The 19,792-nt window shown below is 49.2% G+C and overlaps 1 protein-coding gene across 1 annotated transcript in view; it reads right to left on the minus strand.

Moving 5' to 3' along the window:
• Positions 1 to 1,758: 1,758 nt before the first annotated feature.
• LOC118089856 (1-phosphatidylinositol 4,5-bisphosphate phosphodiesterase gamma-1) overlaps positions 1,759 to 19,792 on the minus strand; it is a 72,570-nt gene continuing 54,536 nt past the window's right edge. The window contains exons 20-31 of the mRNA XM_035124907.3: positions 18,673 to 18,776; positions 18,191 to 18,287; positions 16,695 to 16,761; positions 15,109 to 15,272; positions 13,736 to 13,832; positions 12,699 to 12,923; positions 10,430 to 10,578; positions 9,982 to 10,096; positions 9,115 to 9,276; positions 8,537 to 8,625; positions 6,477 to 6,661; positions 1,759 to 3,702 (exon numbers count right to left, since the gene is read on the minus strand). Of these exons, the coding sequence (XP_034980798.2) occupies positions 3,651 to 3,702; positions 6,477 to 6,661; positions 8,537 to 8,625; positions 9,115 to 9,276; positions 9,982 to 10,096; positions 10,430 to 10,578; positions 12,699 to 12,923; positions 13,736 to 13,832; positions 15,109 to 15,272; positions 16,695 to 16,761; positions 18,191 to 18,287; positions 18,673 to 18,776 (1,506 nt within the window). The 3' untranslated portion in view covers positions 1,759 to 3,650. The remainder of the gene's footprint in view (positions 3,703 to 6,476; positions 6,662 to 8,536; positions 8,626 to 9,114; positions 9,277 to 9,981; positions 10,097 to 10,429; positions 10,579 to 12,698; positions 12,924 to 13,735; positions 13,833 to 15,108; positions 15,273 to 16,694; positions 16,762 to 18,190; positions 18,288 to 18,672; positions 18,777 to 19,792) is intronic.

Here is a 19,792-nt window from a genome sequence, read left to right on the forward strand (position 1 = left end):
TGGCCAAAGTAAGTGAAGAAGGGAGTTAAAGCAATGCCCGGATGAGAGAACACAAGCATTTCCCTGCTGGATCAGGCCAAGGTCTCACCTAGCACAGCATCCTGTTCTCATAGTGGCCAAACAAATGAGCAGGATTCAATCACAAGAGCTCTCTCCCCTCCTGTGAGATCCCAGAAACTGGTCTTCGGAAGCATTTCTGCCTCTGACCGCAGAGGCAGACCAGAACCACCATGGCTATGAGCCACCGATAGCCCTCTCCATGAATTTGCCTAATGCTCTTTTAAAGAACCTTCTGCCATAGCTCTGATCGGTGCCCATGGAAGGAAGGAGCCAGGGTGGGGAGGAAGGAGAGCAAGCATTCCAGGCATGGAACCGCCGCCCTGCTCAACACCTGCAGGTTAAATCTGCAACGTGGGACCCTGAAGTCGCATTAAGTCTCTGGCTTGCTGCATTTCGCCTCCAGCCCTTTTCTAGCAGCCGAGATTTCCCCAGCATGTCAATGCTTATCCTTGCTTTGGGATGCATGCTCTGTTTTCTCTTCAAATAGCAAAAGTTGGACTCCTCAGCCTGCTGGTGACAAAAGATTCTGGGGTGTGGCTTGTGCAGAGTTCCTCGCAGCCCAGTTGCCAGCTGCTTCCCTGTGGCTCTGGCACCAGCTTAACTGAAGGAGGACAATTCTGCTCTTCTCTCTGAGCTTCTTTTTTTGCGCCCCACAGCTCCAGGCCCTATCAGTGCTTTGTGGTCGTTATTTCTGCATGGTCCTGTGAGGTTCTAAAATGCCACCACCTCTCCACCAGACCCCTTTTAAAGAGCTCAGTGTGTCCCTCACACCACAGCAAAGGGATGGGCTGCAAAGATAGCTCATACAGGAAGAGTTTGGCAAAATGCAACTACCCACCCACCCACCCCACCCCACTAAATCTGGTACTTGGGATCTTCCTGGTATCTTCTTAGCTCTCCTTGCCAGCTTCCTCACAGCCACCTTCACCTTTCCTCTTCCTTACAGGCCACAACTTTCCTGCACAAACATCACGGGAGTGAGTGGGTTGCAGGAGGATTCCCACAAACATGTCCCACCCCTCTCAACCTGGTTTGGGCAGCAGCAATTTCCCTGTGGCTTCAGCCCTTTTTGCAAACTTACTCTGCCAATTCGGACTTACTTCACTACCTGGTACATTTGGACTTTGCTTTCTGTCCAAAGTTTTTCATTTCTGTATATAGGCCAACTTTCCCCATCAATAAAACTTTGCCAGAACCTCTCCTAAGACCACCTCATCACTCGAGCCGGCCTCAGAGTAGCAGCAGGAGCTTTCTGTGTTCCCATGAAGCCTGTGAGTTGGGAGCTGCCGGTATAAGCCACAATGATTTGGGGGGAGTCACTTGCTCGTGGGCTCAATTCCAGTGCGTGCAGACTTTTGCCATAATTCCTCCCAGCATCTGGGTTATGCTGCTAAAATGGCCCAAATTCTGCATTCAGTAGGAAGGACACAACTGTTGGGGTTGGCTTCATCGGTGTACGTGATTCTACTGCAGAATCCCTGGGATTCTTTCCCTGGGAAAGAAGGAAGAACTCACTAAGGTGAAAGGTGACACCTTGGCTTGCTATCCTGCTAAGGGCCCAGGGACAAGACATTGGACATCTCTGAAACAGATTCTCAAAATGCAAACGTTTATGGCAGAGCTTTCCAAACGGTGTGTCACGACACGTTAGTGTGCTGGCTGCAGTGTGTAGTAATTAATAATAATAATAATAATATTAATAATAATAATAATTTTATTCTTTATACCCTGCCCATCCGGGGCCGGGTCTCCCCACCCACTCTGGGCAGCTCCCAGCAGAGGACTAAAACCAGAATAAATCTTCAAATACGTATTAAAAACTTCCCTAAACACGGATGTAGATGTCGCACGACTGCTCCTGGGGCTGGAAAGGGGTTAGTTTAACCTTTGGCTTGCTAGTAAAAGTGAATTCCTGTGTCACAAAATGGTGCATGTTTAAAAAGTGTGCCACCGACGTAAAAAGTTTGGAAAGCTCTGGTTTGGGGACTCCTTCAGAACAGAGGAAGGGAAGTTTTCAATTCAATCCACCACCAAAAATGTGGAGCAGTACCTGTACTATGATTTACTGACATGCTCCATAGCTCCTCTCTCTCTCTCTCGGTCAGTATGGATGTAAAAGAGACAGCTGGGGGTAGGGTGGGGGGGTCTCCTACCACCTGCCTGTGCCTACCATGGCTTGCCCTGTGGTGTGCTAAGCTGTTCCCATTAGAGCCCCTGGCGAAAGATAGAAATTACAGGAGCCTGCCGGCAGCTAAAGTGAAAACAGTGGCGAATTCAGAGGTCCCTCCTCAAACAAACAACATTTCTCAGGGCTTGCTTCCCCCCCCAACGCCTGCAGGTCCTTTCCCTACTTCCGTTTGAAGACACTATAACAAGGAAGCCAGGCTATCAAGGCCAGAGGGTGCAAAGCCACAATCGATGGCCGCAGTCCCTGGGCCAACTCCCTTCCTGGTGTCCACGATGCAGCCGCTGCGGCAGGACAGAGCCTACGCTTTGCAACAAGAAGAAACGCTGAGGGATGTTCTCGACCAAAGGGGACTTTCTCCCTTCCAGCAATAAATAAATAAATATACCACGGCTGCCATATCCTGCACACGCTTAACAGGAATAAGCCCCCTCCAAATAAACAAGATCTAGTCCGGATCAAGCAGCGTAAGAACGCATGGAGAGCCTGCAGGATCAGGCCAAGGGCCCATCTGGTCCAGCATTCCATTCTCACGGTGGCCAGCCAGATAGATGCCCCTTATTTGAAACCCACAAGCAGGATTCGAGCGCAAGAGCTGTACTCTCCCCTCAGGAGCACCGCTCGCTGCCTCCGAGACAAGAGTGCAGCCATCGTAACAGCAAGGTTTGCGGTCGGAGAACTTTGTGCTTAAGGATGGAGAGGAGGGAACTCGCTGTGAGGCACATCTGTATTCACAGCAGACTCTCTGGGGGGTGGTGCATCTTGTTCCTGCCCCCACCAAATGATCCTCCCACTCGGTAACCTTTGATGTCTAACTATCACCTCACTGGATCTATTTTTCTCAGCTTCCCTTTGCAAGTCCTCTGCATCCAGCGGTGATTTCCTCTGTCCCGGGTTCCTACTACTCTAGCTTTTCGGCCTCTGCAGGTTTGCAATGTGTGGGGTTAGGTGTGGGAACTGTCCTGCAAAGTGACGCCAGAGACCTCTTCCAAGCTGTGACCATAAAATGGCCAGGATTAAGCGGGGGGGGGGGGGTTGATTAAATTAAAAGTAATAAAAAGCCCAGCTCCTCCGCTATGGGTTAAAATTAAGCAAAACTTTTCGACAAGGCCCATGTCCGACGTCCGTAATGGGCCCTGCAAAAACTTGCAGGGTCTCCATCCCCGCAGGTGGTCAGTCCGCTCAGATTCCTGCTTCCCATCCCCCCTGGGGGGGCGCTCTTGCTGTGGCCCACATCAGCCTCCGCCCCTGGTGCCAGGAAGCCAGCCAGCTGGGACTTGGGCAGCAGAGAACTGTCTGGGCAGTGGCTGGTAAGAAAGGCCATTTGGGAGCTTGGTAGGGAGAAGGAAGAGGCAGCCTCCAGGCCCCCCAGCGGCACGGGTGAGCCAGGGATGCTGGCCTTGCTTCAGTTCCGCTTGTTGGCCAGCTGCCGGTCTCGCTTTTTCTTCTCCATCAACCTGCGTTGGGAAAAACAAAGAGCATGATTGGAGTCCAAGTGGGGCTGGGGGGCCTCTCCTTGAGAACTTATATAGAGAGCAGGTGGCATTGCGGTTACAGAGTGCTGGACTGGGACCCAGGAGTCCTGGATTCAAATCCCCACTGGGCAGGACGGGGCGGGTTTCCCCCCCTCCTATGCTCCCCCCCCCAGCGACCAGCAGCAAGATGAGGAGGAGGAGCCCGGTCCGGCTCCCGCAGCCGCCACGGCCCCGGAGCCCGATGCCGCCATCTTGGTCTGCCGCCGCCTCCTCCTGACAACCCTCCCTGGCCCGTGAGAGGAGCGGCGGGGCCGTGGCCTTCCCTCCCTCTCTGTGCTCGGCCGCGGGGCACGACGGGAGAGCGAGTTTGTTTACTTGCGTTCCCGGCGCGCCCCACAGCCGAGCGCAGAGAGGGAGGGAAGGCCACGACCCCGCTGCTCCTCTCACATACGTTCTAGCGGCCGTTCTAGTGGGAGCTGCGGCGGAGTGACGCGGGGGCGGCGAGGTGGGAGAGCGAGGGGCGGCGCGCTTACCTGAGGCGCGCTGCGGGAGGCAGCAGCAGAGGCCTCTTCCTTCTCCTCAGGTGAGGAGGAGGAGGAGGAGGAGGAGGATAAACCTCCGCCGAGTTGTGAGGGCGGCCCTGCTAAGAGCCCTAGCCCAGCGGGGGAGACGGGTTGCCCGAAGCGGGCACAGCTTGGAGGGAGAGCACATGCATGGCTTTATTTTATTCAGTGTTTATTCAGGGGGCGCTTACGCTGCAAGGTTTATTTCCCGGGGGTGGGGGTGGAGAAGAGGGTCCAGGGGACCAGATGCAATTAGAGGCGCTAAGATTAGGAGGAAAGTGCACCGTGGAAGATGACGCCATGTAGACACAGAGGAGCGTAGAATGAAGCCGCCTTTGTTTTAATTTAATTTATTTATTTATTTATTTATTTATTTATTATTATTATTATTATTTAAGGAGAAGTCCATGAGGAAAGTGGGGTTTTTTTGTGGGGTTACTTCTGGTAGACGATTTAAAAGAGGCCTATAGGTTTTGGGAGGGAGGATCCTTTTACAAAGAAACCATATTTGTGATCTTGGGGGATAACTTTCAGACTTGGGGGGGAGGGAGGTTAGGATTAAAGGGGGACTAATAGGTCTGGGGTGTGTGTTTGGGGGATGGACGGACCCAAACTTCATCTGTGTTAGAGAAGTTAGGAAAGATTACTGCTGAAACGTGCCTAAGCCCGAGTTTAGCTGGGTCTGCTTAACTTACAAGTAGTAACATATGTTCTAGCACCCGTTAATTTAACGGGCTTAATGATACTAGTTTATTCAATAATTCACAAAGCACGATGAAGGAATGCAGCCTTCTCTAAAAATGGCGTTGCTCCAAGTAAAGTCCCACCCCACTACGTCTCCCCTATTCAATGTCACTCCTGCGTCGGTTAATCTGAGCTTTCTGCCTCGGAGCATTCTGTTCCAGTACCCTCAATGCCTGCCTGGTTCTGTGAGGGGGGTGGTCAGGAATGCTTTCCAAGGACTCCGAGTCTTTCGGCTGTCTCTCCCCTGGTGTTTCTTCTTCTTCTTCCTGCTATCCTTCTTTCAATAATTCCCAGCTGCTGCCCTCTGCAGCCTCTGAACTGTGCCCTTCTGCAAACCACTGTTCTAAATCGATATTGTCCTCCTGTTCTTGGGAAGGTTCAGGAGCAGGACCGGATTGAGGTTTGATGAGGTCCTAAGCTACTGAAGGTAATGGGGCCCTTTGTCTGTCCAGCTGTTCTTTGCCAACAACAAATTGTCGCCTTTTTTTGGTGTTGAATATATGCTATATGGTAATTTATGGACCTAATATCTAAAGCCATTTGCCCATAACGAAATATGTATTTTATCAAAGTAATTATTGAACTGAAATACTATCAATAGTTTTCCCCCTTTAATTTTTTTGCCCCCCCCAAGAGAGTGGGGCCCTAAGCTATAGCTTCTTTAGCTTATACGTAAATCCAGCGCTCTTTAGGAGAAGGGGGGCAGTCCCCACATCACCCATAGGAAGAGCAGCAGCGGAGCTGCTTCATATCAGGGAAGAGGACAGACCAGGGAGGCTGTGACAGGGGAGCTGGCTAGGCCAAGGATGGGCGGCAGGTATTTTGGCATCAAGATTAAAAAGAATATTAAGAGACCAGATTCATAAAGATCAGGCAGGGTTCCTGCCCAGCAGACATCTGAAAGACAACATTAGAAATCTTGTGGATATTTTAGAAATGCTGGAAGTAAAGAAGAATACTAGTGCAACTTTAATTTTGATTGATGCCGATAAAGCCTTCGATAATATTTCTTGGAGATTTATGTTACGTAATTTTGAGAAGATGGAAGTCGGGAGGGAGTTCATTAATGATTTGACAGCTATATATGCAGAACAAAAAGCTAAGATTATTGTGAATGGGGTAGTTTCAGAGGATATTGGAATAGAAAAAGGAACTAACTAGACAAGGATGCCCACTCTCTCCTTTGTTATTCATTGCAGTTTTGGAAGTTCTGTTAGATAGGATTAGGAATGAGGAGGTCACAGGGGCAGAAAGTCGGAAAGAAGCAATACAAACTCAAAGCCTTTGCTGATGATCTAGTTTTGACAGTTCAAGATCCTGAAAATAGTATACCTAAAGTATTAGAGATTATACAAGAGTTTGGACAGCTGGCAGATTTTAAATTAAATAAATTGAAAACCAAGGATGGGCGGAAGGAACAGAAGGGAGAGCCGAATGGCGCCCACTCACTTCCTGTTGCGCACTTCCGTCAGCTCCATGAGGCGCTCCTGAGCCGCTCGCAGCTCGTCCAGGCGCTGCTGGTAGCGAGAGTCGCTGTTGTTGCTGTGCTCGAAGCCAGACACCTGGTTGGAGAGTTCATTGGCACGGTCGCGCAATTGCTGGATGGAGGAGTAGAGGTTCTCGTCATCTTCTTCCTGCAACACACAGAAGAACTGCTGTAGGGGGCAAAGCCCTGAGCCCCAGAGGGAGGCGACCACGCCGGCCTTGCAGCTTCCAAGGTGCCAGCTTGCGTTTATCACAGGGGGTTGGACTATTATTATTATTATTATTTCATAACACTTATAGACCACTTGATTGCGAAAACCCTCAGACCGGTTTACAAAAGATAGAACAGGTTTAAAGAAGTTATTTATGTATGCCACTATTGCAGCCCGTGTTCTGTTAGCCCCAAAATGGAAAACGAGCGAGGTCCCCACTAAAGAAGAATGGCAACCTAAACTGGTGGAATATGCGCAGCTTGTGGACCTAACATATAGAATAAGAGAACAAGAAGAGCATACATTTAGAGAAGATTGGAAAATGTTTACTGAATCTATGGGGGGGAAATTGTGTACACTTGAAAATGTTGGCGGCATTAAGATAAATTCAGCAGTGTAAACAAGTTTAGATGGATGTAAGAATGGATTGCTGAATGGTTTAGTCTATGTAAAATATGCAGGGGTTTATGATTTGCAAAATGGACCATGGAAAGAGAAGAAGGGAAGTCACTGACATTTTAAGGTTGTTTAAATGAAAATTCTAAATTGCAAAACAGAAAATTTAATTACAGGTAGGTAGCCGTGTTGGTCTGAGTCGAAGCAAAATAAAAAAATTCCTTCAGTAGCACCTTAAAGACCAACTAAGTTTATATTTTGGTATGAGCTTTCGTGTGCATGCACACTTCTTCAGATACACTAGAAACAGAAGTGTCAGACCCTGTATATATACAGAGGGTGGGTGGGAATGGGAGATGGGCTGATGGGAGTGGTAAACCTGTAGATGGATGTTAATGGCTGCTGATGGCTGCAATTAGTCCTGGGCTGAGGTTAGTCCTCAATTAGTCCTGGGCTGAGCCTGCAATAAACCCAGATGCCAACTTTGCTGCCACATACACCCGGACAACATCATTACTGACCCCAACAACATCCAACATACCATCTCAGGACTATTTAATTGCTCATCCTCTAACATTGTGTATGCCATCAAATGCCAACGGTGCCCTTCAGCTCTCTATATTGGACAAACAGGCCAAACCCTACCGTACGCCAAAGGATAAATGGACATAAATCTGACATCAGGAACCATAAGACTGAAAAACCAGTAGGAGAACACTTCAATCTCCCAGGACATTCTATACAAGATCTCAAAGCAGCTGTTTTATTACAGAAAAATTTCAGGAACAGACTGGAAAGGGAAGTTGCTGAATTGGAAATCATTACCAAGCTTAAAACCATGGAAGCACCTGGGATGAATAGAGACATCGGATTCTTATCTCATTATGCATGATCAAGCTTTCTTTAGCACCTCAGCCCAGGACTAATTGCAGCCATCAGCAGCCATTAACATCCATCTACAGGTTTACCACTCCCATCAGCCCATCACCCACCCCCCACCCTCTGTATATACATAAGGGTCTGACACTTCTGTTTCTAGTGTATCTGAAGAAGTGTGCATGCACACGAAAGCTCATACAAAAATATAAACTTAGTTGGTCTTTAAGGTGCTACTGAAGGAATTTTTTTAGAAAATTTAATAAAAGTTTTACACACACACACAAAACAAACCCCAAAAGATACAACAAGGAAATCAAGGGAAACCAAGGAAAAAATATGACACTTCTTAAATGCATTTTCACTTGAAACCCTGAGAGAACCACAACCACATTTTGTCAGTAAATGCAGCTCCATTCTCTAAGTATATTGACGCTAAGGTCAAAGCTAAGAGGGTCCATGCAGAATTACAAACTCTTGCTTTTAAGCATGGGCAACCCATTGCACGGGGCCTTAGATGCCCACCTGCATCTTGCTTACCTTGGCATTGACAATTTCAATGTGGATCAGCAAGGAAGCGAGTTCGAGGTCCTCGCTGTAGCTGTTCTTGAGGGGCACCGACCTGTAACCTGCAGGCAGAGACCACAGCTGAATGCAAGTGAAAGCGGAGCAATAAATTTGGCACCAGCTGGTCTGCAGGCGTTGCCGGAAGGAGGCGTACAAGACACCTTCCAACCGTCTTAGGGGCTCCTCTCTGGATTTGTGTAGAGTTTACTCCTTAGCCCAGAGTTTCCCAAACTTGGGTTGTCCAGCTGTTTTTGGACTACAACTCCCATCGCCAGGATCGGCGGTCAGGGATGATGGGAATTGTAGTCCCAAAACGGCCAGAGACCTGAGTTTGGGGGACCCTGCCTTAGCCTTTTCTTCATTCGTAACAAAAACAACAACAACAATACTGTTAATATAAAAATATCGGCTTCCAAGGAAGACCCACTGGGCCACTCCATTCCATTTCCATAGTGGGACCGGGGCAGAGAATGTGCCCTATTGGATCATGGGGAGAGAGGCCATGAATCAGTGTGGGAAAAGAAGCAGGGGGGCAGAGTTTCAGCCCGTACCTGTTTTGAGGCCCTTAACAGGGAAGGTGGCTTGAGCCAAGAAGTTTGGGTCGCTGAACATGTCCTCCTCGTAGACCACAAAGCGCAGAAAGGCAAACTCGGGGTTGTTGATGTCAAATACAAACTGCTTGAGGAGCCAAACCGCATTGAGGCCGTTGTCAGCTGGAAGCGGAGGAGGAGAAAATCAAAATGAAACAAGGAGATTGTGAGTTAGCCAAGATCCCTGAAGCCCACCTGGAGTCCTGTGTCCAATTCTGGGCAGCACAATTTAAAGAGGATATCGACAAGCTGGAAGGTGTGCAGAGGAGGGCGACCAAGGAGATAGAGGGTCTAGAAGCCAAGCCTTATGAGGAAGGGTTGAAGAAGCTGCGTATGTTTAGCCTGCAAAAGAGGAGACTGAGACGAGATATGATAGCCATCTTCCAATATAGGATGGGATGTCATATGGAAAATGGAGCAAGCATGATTTCTCCTCCTCCGCAGGGCAGGACGCAAACCAATGGCTTCAAGTTACAAGAAAGAAGATTCCGACTCAAAATTAGGGAGAACTTTCTGATGGCAGGGGAACAAATTCCCCTAGAAAGTAGCAGGCTCTCTTTCCGTGGAGGTTTTTAACCTGATTTTGCTGTAACCTTAATAATGAATGGGCCGTTGCTTACCCCACCTCTGGGAAACTAGGAACTATGCAAAGCCACGAGACTGTAGGAAATGTCTCAGAAGATACACATGCTATGATCGGGTGGGAGGGGGGAAGCCCCCGGTCGTGAGAGGGACCTGGAGCTCTAGTTTTGCTTTGCGGGAAGAGGAAGGCCAGTAATTTGTCTGTCTGTCTGTCTCAACCACATCTGAGGAGACCGGCCTTCTCACCTACGACATCGGTCTTGTTTTTGCTGTTGTCGAACTCGGAGCCACAGACCTCCACCTCCACAAAGGGGCAAACGATGCTGCGTCCGTTCTTGGGGAGGTGCCGGGCCCCCAGGATCTGTGGGGAGGAGAAAGGCATTGAGCTAGGTGGAAAGGGTAAGACGTCAGAATGCAAGAGGGGCCTGCTGGATCAGGCCAAAGGGGCCTGTCTAGTCCAGCTCCCCATTCTCACATTGGCCAACCTGATGTGCTTTGCGAGAAACTCGCAAGCGGGGTCCGAGTGGAAGAGCTGCACTCTCCCCTCCTGCGGTTTCCAGCTAGTGACATTCGGAAGCATATGCAAAGGAGAAGGAACGGCACAGTTCCCCCCCCCCCTGAAAAGCACTGGGCAGGAGCTGGAGCTGGACTACCCCATTCTCCTCCTCCTCCTCCTCTTCCTCTTCTCACTTGCCTGCAGCTGAACGGTGATCGGCTCCACGTGCTTCAGGCTGCTCTTGTCGAAGGGGTCAAAGAGCTCGTCCCGCATGATGTCCGGCTGCAGCACGTACCCGCTGCGGCCCCCCAGCATGAAGAGCGACTGGTTCAGCTGCATAGGCTTGTCTGGAAGCAGAGAGAGTCAGAGCAAGGAGGGGAAGGACACAGCGTTGCAGGACGTGCCACGGGGCCACAGTGGGACGGTTGAGAAAGCGCAGGGGGGCCAAACTGCAGCTGCAGAGCCACCGAGATGTCAGGGCTCTGAGGAGTATGTGGCAAAGGGCCAAGGGCGTGACCCCAGAGAGGGGAGCCGTGATTTATGGGGTGTTTATTTTGCCAATAAAGAGATAACGATCAGGTGTGTGTGTGTGCGCTCCTGCCTTATCTGGGACAGGCCGTGACAGTAGCGCTCAGCCATGACTAAAGGGAGGCACTTTGGGGGTCTCTCCTGGGCGTAACGTGGCACATGTAAGTGTTAATGTGAAATATAATACAGGAAAATAAATGGACCGCGGCTCAAGGATGTTCCATGGACATGGATTGTGGTGGGAATGGTCTCAACGCAGGACCCAAACGTGGGTCCTTGGGTTTCGTAGATCAGTCCCTAGATCAGTGATCAGGGCCGATGAGGGGTGTGGACTATGGAAAGGGGGTGCATAACTGCCAAGTCTCCCATATTCCCTGGGAAACCCCCGTTTTTCCGGCTGTCCCCAGCCGAAAAAACGGATTTTTTTGTTTTCCCCCAGTTTATTCTGGTGCGGCGGCCATTTTGGAACTGGGCACAGCAGCATCAGAAGTCACTGATTCCAAAGCCCAGTTCCAAAATGGCGGCAGCGCCACTTCCGGTATGCTACTTCCGGCCTGGCCCCTTATTTTTTAGAGAGGAACTTGGCACGTATGAGGGGTGTGTGGCATAGGAAAGGGGGCGTGGCCTGGCCTGGAGTCCCAAGACCCACATTTGGCCCCTGCTCCTGAGATGCCCCACCCTGGAGGCAGGAAGTGGTTGAGGAAACCTGCAAATATATCGGCTGCGTCAGAAAACGCTCTAGGACAGGGGTAGTCAACCTTTTTAGACCAACCGCCCACTAATGCATCTTTCTTGATGGTAAAATTTCCTTACCGCCCACCAGTGGCGGGGCATGCTCCCGAGGGGGGCGGGGCATGGAGGGTGCCCTCCCAGGCACAGGATAGCCGCTCGGGTACACAGAGAGGCGTGCGCGCCCTGCAGCAGGAGGCGGAGTGAGCCGCCGATGGCGGACATTCGGCATGCCACCTGCCTGCAACTCCCAAGCCTCCCCCAGCTGTCAAAACGAAGGTGGAAGGGGGGAATGCCGCCGGCAAAACGGCACAGTTCCCTTCTTCTGACGGCTCAGAGTAGGCTTGGGAGTCGTAGGCAGGCGGCGCACCAAATGTCACCCCCCCTCAGCGAACACACCCGGGGCAGTCCACCCCCGCCGCACCCCCTTCCTCCGCCCCTGCTGCCCCCCAGTGCTCAATGGAAGGAGGATTCAGCTTGTGCCATAGAACCCCCTACTTCCCACCTAGAATCCTGAAACACCCCCTAGTGGGCGGTAGGGACCAGGTTGACAACCCCTGGTCTAGGACGTGAGCTTAATCTGCAGTGGAGAAGAGCTTCCAAGTTTTGATGCCGTGTGGATGACCTTTAAAGCCCTAAATGGCCTCGGTCCAGTATACCTGAAGGAGCGTCTCCACCTCCATCATTCTGCCCGGACACTGAGGTCCAGCACCGAGGGCCTTTTGGTGGTTCCCTCATTGCGAGAAGCCAAGTTGAAGGGAACTAGGCAGAGGGCCTTCTCAATGGTGGCGCCTGCCCTGTGCAACGCCCTCCCAACAGATGTCAAAGAGGAAAACAACTACCAGACTTTTAGAAGACATCTGAAGGCAGCCCTGTTCAGGGAGGCTTTTAATGTTTAATAGATTACTGTGTTTTATTTTTCTGTTGGAAGCCGCCCAAAGTGGCTGGGGAGACCCGGCCAGATGGGCGGGGTATAAATAATTTTATTATTATTATTATTATTATTATTATTATTATTATTATTATTTGATGCCGTGTGGATGACAACACACTTAACACCCGTATGCGCATTTGTCCTGGAAGACAACACTTCATGTTTGGCAACTGTTTCTTTAAAAATGTCAATAAAGCTTGCAATGAAAGGGAAAGGGGGAAAAAGAAGAGAGCAGTAATTGCTCGCAGCTGCTGTAAGGAAGGGAGGCCGACCTACCGGGGGTCTGGAAGTTGAGGGCCACCAGCTGGCTCCCGCAGATCCACATGGGCAGCGGGTCATAGTTGGAGGAGTCCAGGCGCTGCCCCTTGGGGTAGATGCGGCTCAGCTGCCGGCGGTTGTACTGGAGGAACTTTTTGCCCTTCCCGCGGTTGGCATACTTCTCCGCCTTGGTCTCCGGGAAGGAAGACATGTCCCTGTAACAGGCTTTCTCTGTGCCGATCTCTGGAAAGGGAGAAGAGATTCCCCCGTCCAAGCGGGGTTTGGGAAACACGTGAGCAAGGGACACCCAAACGACAAGAGGTTCAGAAAACTTCCCTGTTTAGGGAAAAGTTTTAATGTTGGGTGTTTTTACTATTCTGCCAGGAGCCACCCAGAAGAGCGGCTGGGGAAACCCAGCCAAATGCGCGGGGTATGAATAATAAAATTATTACTATTAAAAGTGTCACAGTGATGCAGAGAGGGTGACCGGAGACAGGACTATTTGCCGGCTTTCAGAATGCACAGTCTTGGGTCTGGCACGGAGCTCAGGCCTTTCCCCGTTCTGTGGCTGCCACAGGGACAAGAGCCATGGGCTGCCTGTGACACTCAAAACATAACCATCAGGGTTCAGAAAGATGGTCCCCTAGTTCAGTCTCAGAACACAAGTTCTGCAAGCAGGAGATCTCAGGTTCCAACATCTACGGTTGTTTCCCTGGAAAAATTATTGGGTGGCGGGTGCTGTGGGAATGCCACTCTGTGCCTGAGACTAGAAGGACAAATAGTCTGAATATTACCTTAGACTCTCCATTGATTGATTGATTGATTGAATGAATGAAAAGCCAGATACTGGGGAGTTTCAAGCTCATTTTGGGCACCTGTTGAACTACTCTTGGCTCAAAGGCCAAGATGGTCTTCAGGGGTATCCCGGCACCAGGCAGGGAAGGAAGCAGGCACCCAGAGACAGGAGTTTGGTGGATCAAGAGGTTCCCCCGGGGCCTGTCTGCCCCCTATTTGTTCTTCCACGTGGGACTGGATGGGAGGTGGAGAGGACTCACTCTCTTCGTCAAAAGGCACCGGGCGGCAGTAAACGACCAGCTCGGAGAGCTCGAGGGCAATCTTCTTCCTCCGCTCCATGATCTTCCCCTCCTGCATCTGCACAGGATACACAAAGGGCATAAAAGGTCAGAAGAAACTCCACGGAGCATCTCTTCGTTTTGATCCATCTATATGAATAATTACTTTCGTGAAATAGAGCGAGCCGGCTTACAACAGTACAACTAATCTATAACATTTGGCGGAACTGGCACTCTTATAAATGTCACAAAACACCCATTCAGCATTTATGGGGCAGCACCAACACTTTGAAACCTGTTGATATCAGGCATGCACAATTTTTGGCACCTGCTAAAAAAAAAAAAAAAAATTTGTTCACTGCAAAAAGTGGTATTACAGGGAACCAGGCTGTCAAAGGTTTCTGGTGACTACTCTCGAGTAACGACGCTCCTCAGGTTACTTTTCCATAACGTGTTTATTAGTGCTGATATGTACAGTGAAGGAGGTGCAGAAACATGTCTTCTCAGTCCGATCCAGAATCCGGAAGTGCCCCTCGGCGTGAACGCCCCCAACATATAAGGCGCGGGACACTGAATCTCTTTCCTTTCCTCCTCCTTCGTAATTCTGGAACCGGCGGAAAGGGTCTGCTTTCCATGTTTTCCCTCTCCCCCTGGTCCCTTTCACTCTCTTCCCGTCTGTGGAGTCTGGGCTCTTTCATCCTGCCTGAGCCCGGAGCTACTCTTGATGATGGGGGGGGTACTCTGTACTCCCTCCCCCTTACACAGGCAGAGGGCCTTCTCGGTGGTGGTGCCCACCCTGTGGAACACCCTCCCAGCAGATGCCAAGGAGATAAACACCTATCTGACTTTTAGAAGACATCTGAAGGCAGCCCCGCATAGGGAAGTTTTTAATGTTTGGGGTTTTTTGTATTTTAATATTTTGTTGAGTGGCTGGGGCAACCCAGTCAGACGGGCAGCATATACTAATAATAATAATAATAATAATAATAATAATAATAATAATAATAATAATGGCCCCAACACAAGGCTCTGGGAACTGTCCACTCATTGCAATCATTTATCCCTGTTTAGGGAAGTTTTTAATGACTGATGTTTTAATATATTTTTAACCTTCTGTTGGAAGCCACCCAGAGTGGCTGGGGAAACCCAGCCAGATGGACGGGGTAGAAATAAGAAATTATTATTATTATTATTATTATTATTATTATTATTATTATTATTATTCACTCTGGAAAGGTTTCTAGAGTGTCTTGTGGATCAGCAAAAACCAACCCTGTCTCTGTCATCAGGCTTACAATGTCTTCCGGCTTTCAAAGCCATGGCACAAAAGGAAAAAGTGTTCGTGGAAGACTCACCCTGGCATCTGCGTTCTGTGTGGCCTCCCGGATCTTGGCCACCCAGTCGTTGAGCTCCTCCTGCGTGTCTGTCGCAACGTCCAGCGACTGGGATGGGTGGGTCATCTGCTGGGAATGGATGGTGAAGACAAATGGTTTGGAGCTCCTCCCGTCTTTGGAGATAACTACAAGGACACCAGAGGGGTTGGCTTTACTGGAAGAGGCTCTCAACGCAGGAATGCTCCGTGGAGGAGCACGCAGGGCAAGCGGCAGTTCCTGCTCTCCTGTTGAAGGGGGCTTGGACCAGACGGTCCCTTTCCAACTAACTCTACAGTTCCACGATTCTATGAAAACAAGCCACTGAAGATGCTGCCACATGTGTCGACAGGCTCCCTCTTCATTGCCCCCGATGGGTGGAAACCCCACAAACGCCACCACGATTTCCTGGAACATTCCCACTGAGGCTCCCCAGTCCCAGTTCAGTTTGACTCGTGCGCCTTCCAGTTTCCAAGGGAACGCAGCCAATTTGGCTTGCCGTTGAGAATGGGCAGGCTGGGCTTGTCCCAGGGAGATGGCGAAAGGAGAATGACCCAACCTCCACATTTGCTTCAAGGTCTCCAAAGGGCAGCTTCCAAGCAGCAACTGGGAGTGAGGGCCGGGTGTTTTGCCCTCATTTGCTCCTAGCGGATTAAAAGCAATCCTTTTGCATGTTTAAATTCCCTTAACTAATAACCTCAGGGCCTTACTCCTTTTGCAAACCGCTTTGAGGTTTTCTAAAATCAAGCGGTAGGCAATTTTTTTTATAAAATGCAGGTAAAGGTAATAATAATAATAATAATAATAATAATAATAATAATAATAATAATAATTTATTATTCATACCCCGCCCATCTGGCCGGGTTCCCCCAGCCACTCTGGGCGGCTTCCAACAAAACATTAAATACAGAAATCAAACATTAAAAGCTTCCCTAAACAGGGCTGCCTTGAGATGCCTTCTAAAGGTCTGGTAGTTGTTGTTCTCTTTGACCTCTGGTGGGAGGGCATTCCACAGGGTGGGTGCCACTACCAAGAAGGCCCTCTGCCTGGTTCCCTGTAAAGGACCCCTGGACGGTTACGTCCAGCCAAAGGCTACTATGGGGTTGTAGCGCTCATCTCACTTTCAGGCCGAGGGAGCCGGAGTTTGTCCACAGAGAGCTTTCTGGGTCAGGTGGCCAGCAGGACTAAACCGCTTCTGGCGCAATGGAACACCGTTACGAAAATCAGAGCACACAGAAACACTGTTTATCTTCCTGCCACAGCAGTACCTATTTATCTACTTGCACTGGTGTGCTTTCAAACTGCTAGGTTGGCAAAATCTGGGACAGAGCAACAGGAGCTCACTCTGTTGTGGAGATTCAAACCGCCGACCTTCTGATCGGCAAGCCCAGGAGGCTCAGTGGTTTAGACCACAGCGCCACTACAAACAGGTAGCGCTAGGATTCATGCCCAGGGAAGGCTGTATTCCAGGATACTGTCCTGTTTGGATTCAAACTCGGTCCTTCTCCCCCAGGGAGGGAGTGCATTGATAACCCTGCCTTTTCCCAGCGCCTGCTACTTCAGACACTTACCTACGTGGCAGGAAGGGACATCAACAAAACCTTTCAGGAAGTTTCCCAGAGGGCTGTTCTCCACGGACTGAGCAAGAGAAAAGAGAGAGAGGGGATGGGGGAGAAATCAGGGTTTCATTTATTAGTCTTGTTTTTAAAGGGGTGGTGGTTAACCAACAAAAGACAGGGGTCTGCAGTACCTCGAGATCCCAATCCCTACGTTTCTCTTGCTACACTCCCCAAACACAAAAGTAACCACAGGGCATTCATTTAACTTTTAACCACCCCTCCCCACAATCAATGGGCATCAGGTTGGCTAAACAAACACAGACTGCAGACTTCAATTGATCCATCAGTTCAATTGATCCAAGCCCTAGTTGCAGATTCTAGCAGCGTAACGGTGGATCAGGAAACTCATTGGCCTTGCATCTTAATCAGGGAGCTAGGAGCCATTGATAAGCCTCATATTCCACGAAACCCATCACAATTTTAAGGTGTGTCAAATTTTTCCAAATTTCAAATTCCCCAAATAAGGGGTGCTAAAAAGTTGCAAGATGGCCTGGGAATTCAAAAGATATTTTGGTTAAGTTAATGTAATTTAGTTTTGCTTGGTAAATAAAACATGTGTAAAATTGCAAATACATATTTTTAAGACATACACCCCCCCCCCAGCTGAAGAAATTTGCAAAAATTAGGTTTCATCCCCTAAAATGGCAGAGTTTACCATCATGTGGGGTTCTCCCCATTCAAATGGCCCCCTCCCAGCAATGAGATGCAACTCCTTATGCAACTGCACTGGCTACCAATTAGTTTCTGGCCCCAATTCAAAGTGCTGGTTTTGACCTATAAAGCCTTAAACGGCTGAGGGTCACAAGACCTCAAGCACTGCCTCTTTCCATATGAACCTACCCAGACCCTGAAATCATCTTCTGAGGCCCTTCTTCATGTGCCTCCTCCTCAAGAGGTCCGGAGGGTGGCAACACAAAAACAGGGTCTTCTCTGCAGTGGCTCCCCGTCTGTGGAATGCTCTCCCCAGGGAAGTTTGCCTGGTGCCTTCATTATACACCTTTAGGCATTCCTTTCTAATCAGGCCTTTGATTGATGTGGTTGTCATCCTATACCCTTTAAGAATGTGGCTCTTTTGAGTGTTTTTTTTAATTGGGTTATTGTTTTTAGTTTGATTTTATATGTTGTGGTCTTGTTTGTGAACCACCCTGAGATCTCCAGGTATAGGGCTGTGTATAAATTGAATAAATAATAATAATAATAATAATAATCTGGGAGTGGGTCTGTAAAGGGGGCCGACACTGGGGAGCTGGGTGTCCAGATGGGAACTGGGGGAGCTCAGAGGGAGGGAGGGAGGGAGGGAGGGAAGGGAGGAAGGAAGGAAGGAAGGAAGGAAGGAAGGAAGGAAGGAAGGAAGGAAGGAAGGCAGAGCTGTCTCCCTCTCAATACCAGTAAGAGGGCATCATAAATGGCAGCAGAGAAAGGGTTAATTCAGAGGGGTCCGAACTCACGGCTTCATCCTGCTCCGGCACAGAGGTGCTCATGATCTCCTCCACGTAGTTGGCAGGGAACCAGAGCTGCTTCTTGCCCCCGTAGTCTCCTCGCCACCTAGAGAGGGTAACAGGAACAAGGAAAACAGACTGACTTGGGGGGCATTGGGGGGCTGGCACCGCTTGCTATGGCGAGGGGAGAGCTGGGGATATGGGAAAAGGAGCAGTTAAGAAAGACACCATCACACTCACACACAGAGACACCTGCCTTGTCAACACCATGCACAAAGTGTGCCAGAAAAAAGATTTCTCTCTCCTGTCTCTGCCTCCTCTTACACGGGGCTGGAGGAGATTCCATGATGGGATCCCCCAGCCAGGGAATGAGGGAGCAGAATAGAATCATAGAACTGTAGAGTTGGAAGCGACCTCAAGGGTCATCAGCAAAAGTTCCAGCGCTTCTTTTTCTAGAAGGAAAAAAAAAAGCCCTGAACTACAGGACTCACCATCCGCCATCCTGCTTGTCAACGTTGTGAATAATGGCTTGTTTGCAGAACGAAAGCTCATCTTCCCGCTGGGCTTTGTAGTCATACAAGGCCTTCACTGTGCACTAAGATGCAAACAAGAGAAATTATCACCACATTTCTGCTGAAAGCAGCAGTCTCAAAATTAAGAGCTCACCGTCTGCAAACTGCAAACGAGCAAACAAACCTGTGGATTACGTCCGCCCAAACCTTGTGAGTTCTGCACTATTTATTTCACTTCCCATGTTGGGGTTTTAAAAGATATTGGAGTGCATCTTTTGCAACTTTCTGTGGTCCAGACACAGTTTGCTAACATTGGATGTGGCAGGGAATGAATGGCAGAATTTGAGCCCTGGAGCAGAATCTCAAGCTTTCTTTGTGGAAAGCCTTGGCAATGCTTAGATTCCAGCTGATACCAGCCCTCGCCTTTCACTTGATCCTGGTGATCTAGAAACCACAAGGAAAACAGCGGCTGCAAGACACACCTGTCGTCTAAGGTTCACACACAGCTTCCCAGAATCACATGTTCTGGATTGTGTCTGAAATCACTGACAGTGTTGGAAACATGCATGTCTAAATTTCATAAGTAGATGGATCTTTACTGCCGTGGTTTTTGTTATGCCCTGTGGCGGAAACAAGTTAACTTAACTAATAACATAAATAGCAAGTAAAATGTTGTATGTGTGCTTTAGACGAGATTTTAGTTTTATGACTGCAGAGGAAAGCTTGCAAACATGTTGTTTGGAATTGGTGAGTTGTCCATTATTTGGTTGTTTTTCTCTGCCCGCCCTGTAATTTATCAGCCACAAATAATTTTGTGTTGCCCAGAGTATACTTTGTGACTGCCCTAACGTTTGTCCAATCCAGATTATTCCACCGAGACCATGAGGACTAGGGAGTTGTGAGAATAAATACTCTGTGCCAACAGAAAAATCCAGGCTGAAAGTTGCAAAAGCTGCTGGGAAATAAATGAGTCTTCTTGGTTCAGGGAATACGGGGAATGGCTCTTTCATTTTAACTGATTTTACGTGCGGCCTCCGTCTGCATTTCCCTAATTTGTTTCTGGATGTGAGAATGCAAAGGAGGGATATGGAGATCTTCA

Source organism: Zootoca vivipara, chromosome 8 (genome assembly GCF_965207765.1).
Source record: "Zootoca vivipara chromosome 8, rZooViv2.hap1.1, whole genome shotgun sequence".
In the NCBI taxonomy this organism is placed as follows: Eukaryota; Metazoa; Chordata; class Lepidosauria; order Squamata; family Lacertidae; genus Zootoca; species Zootoca vivipara.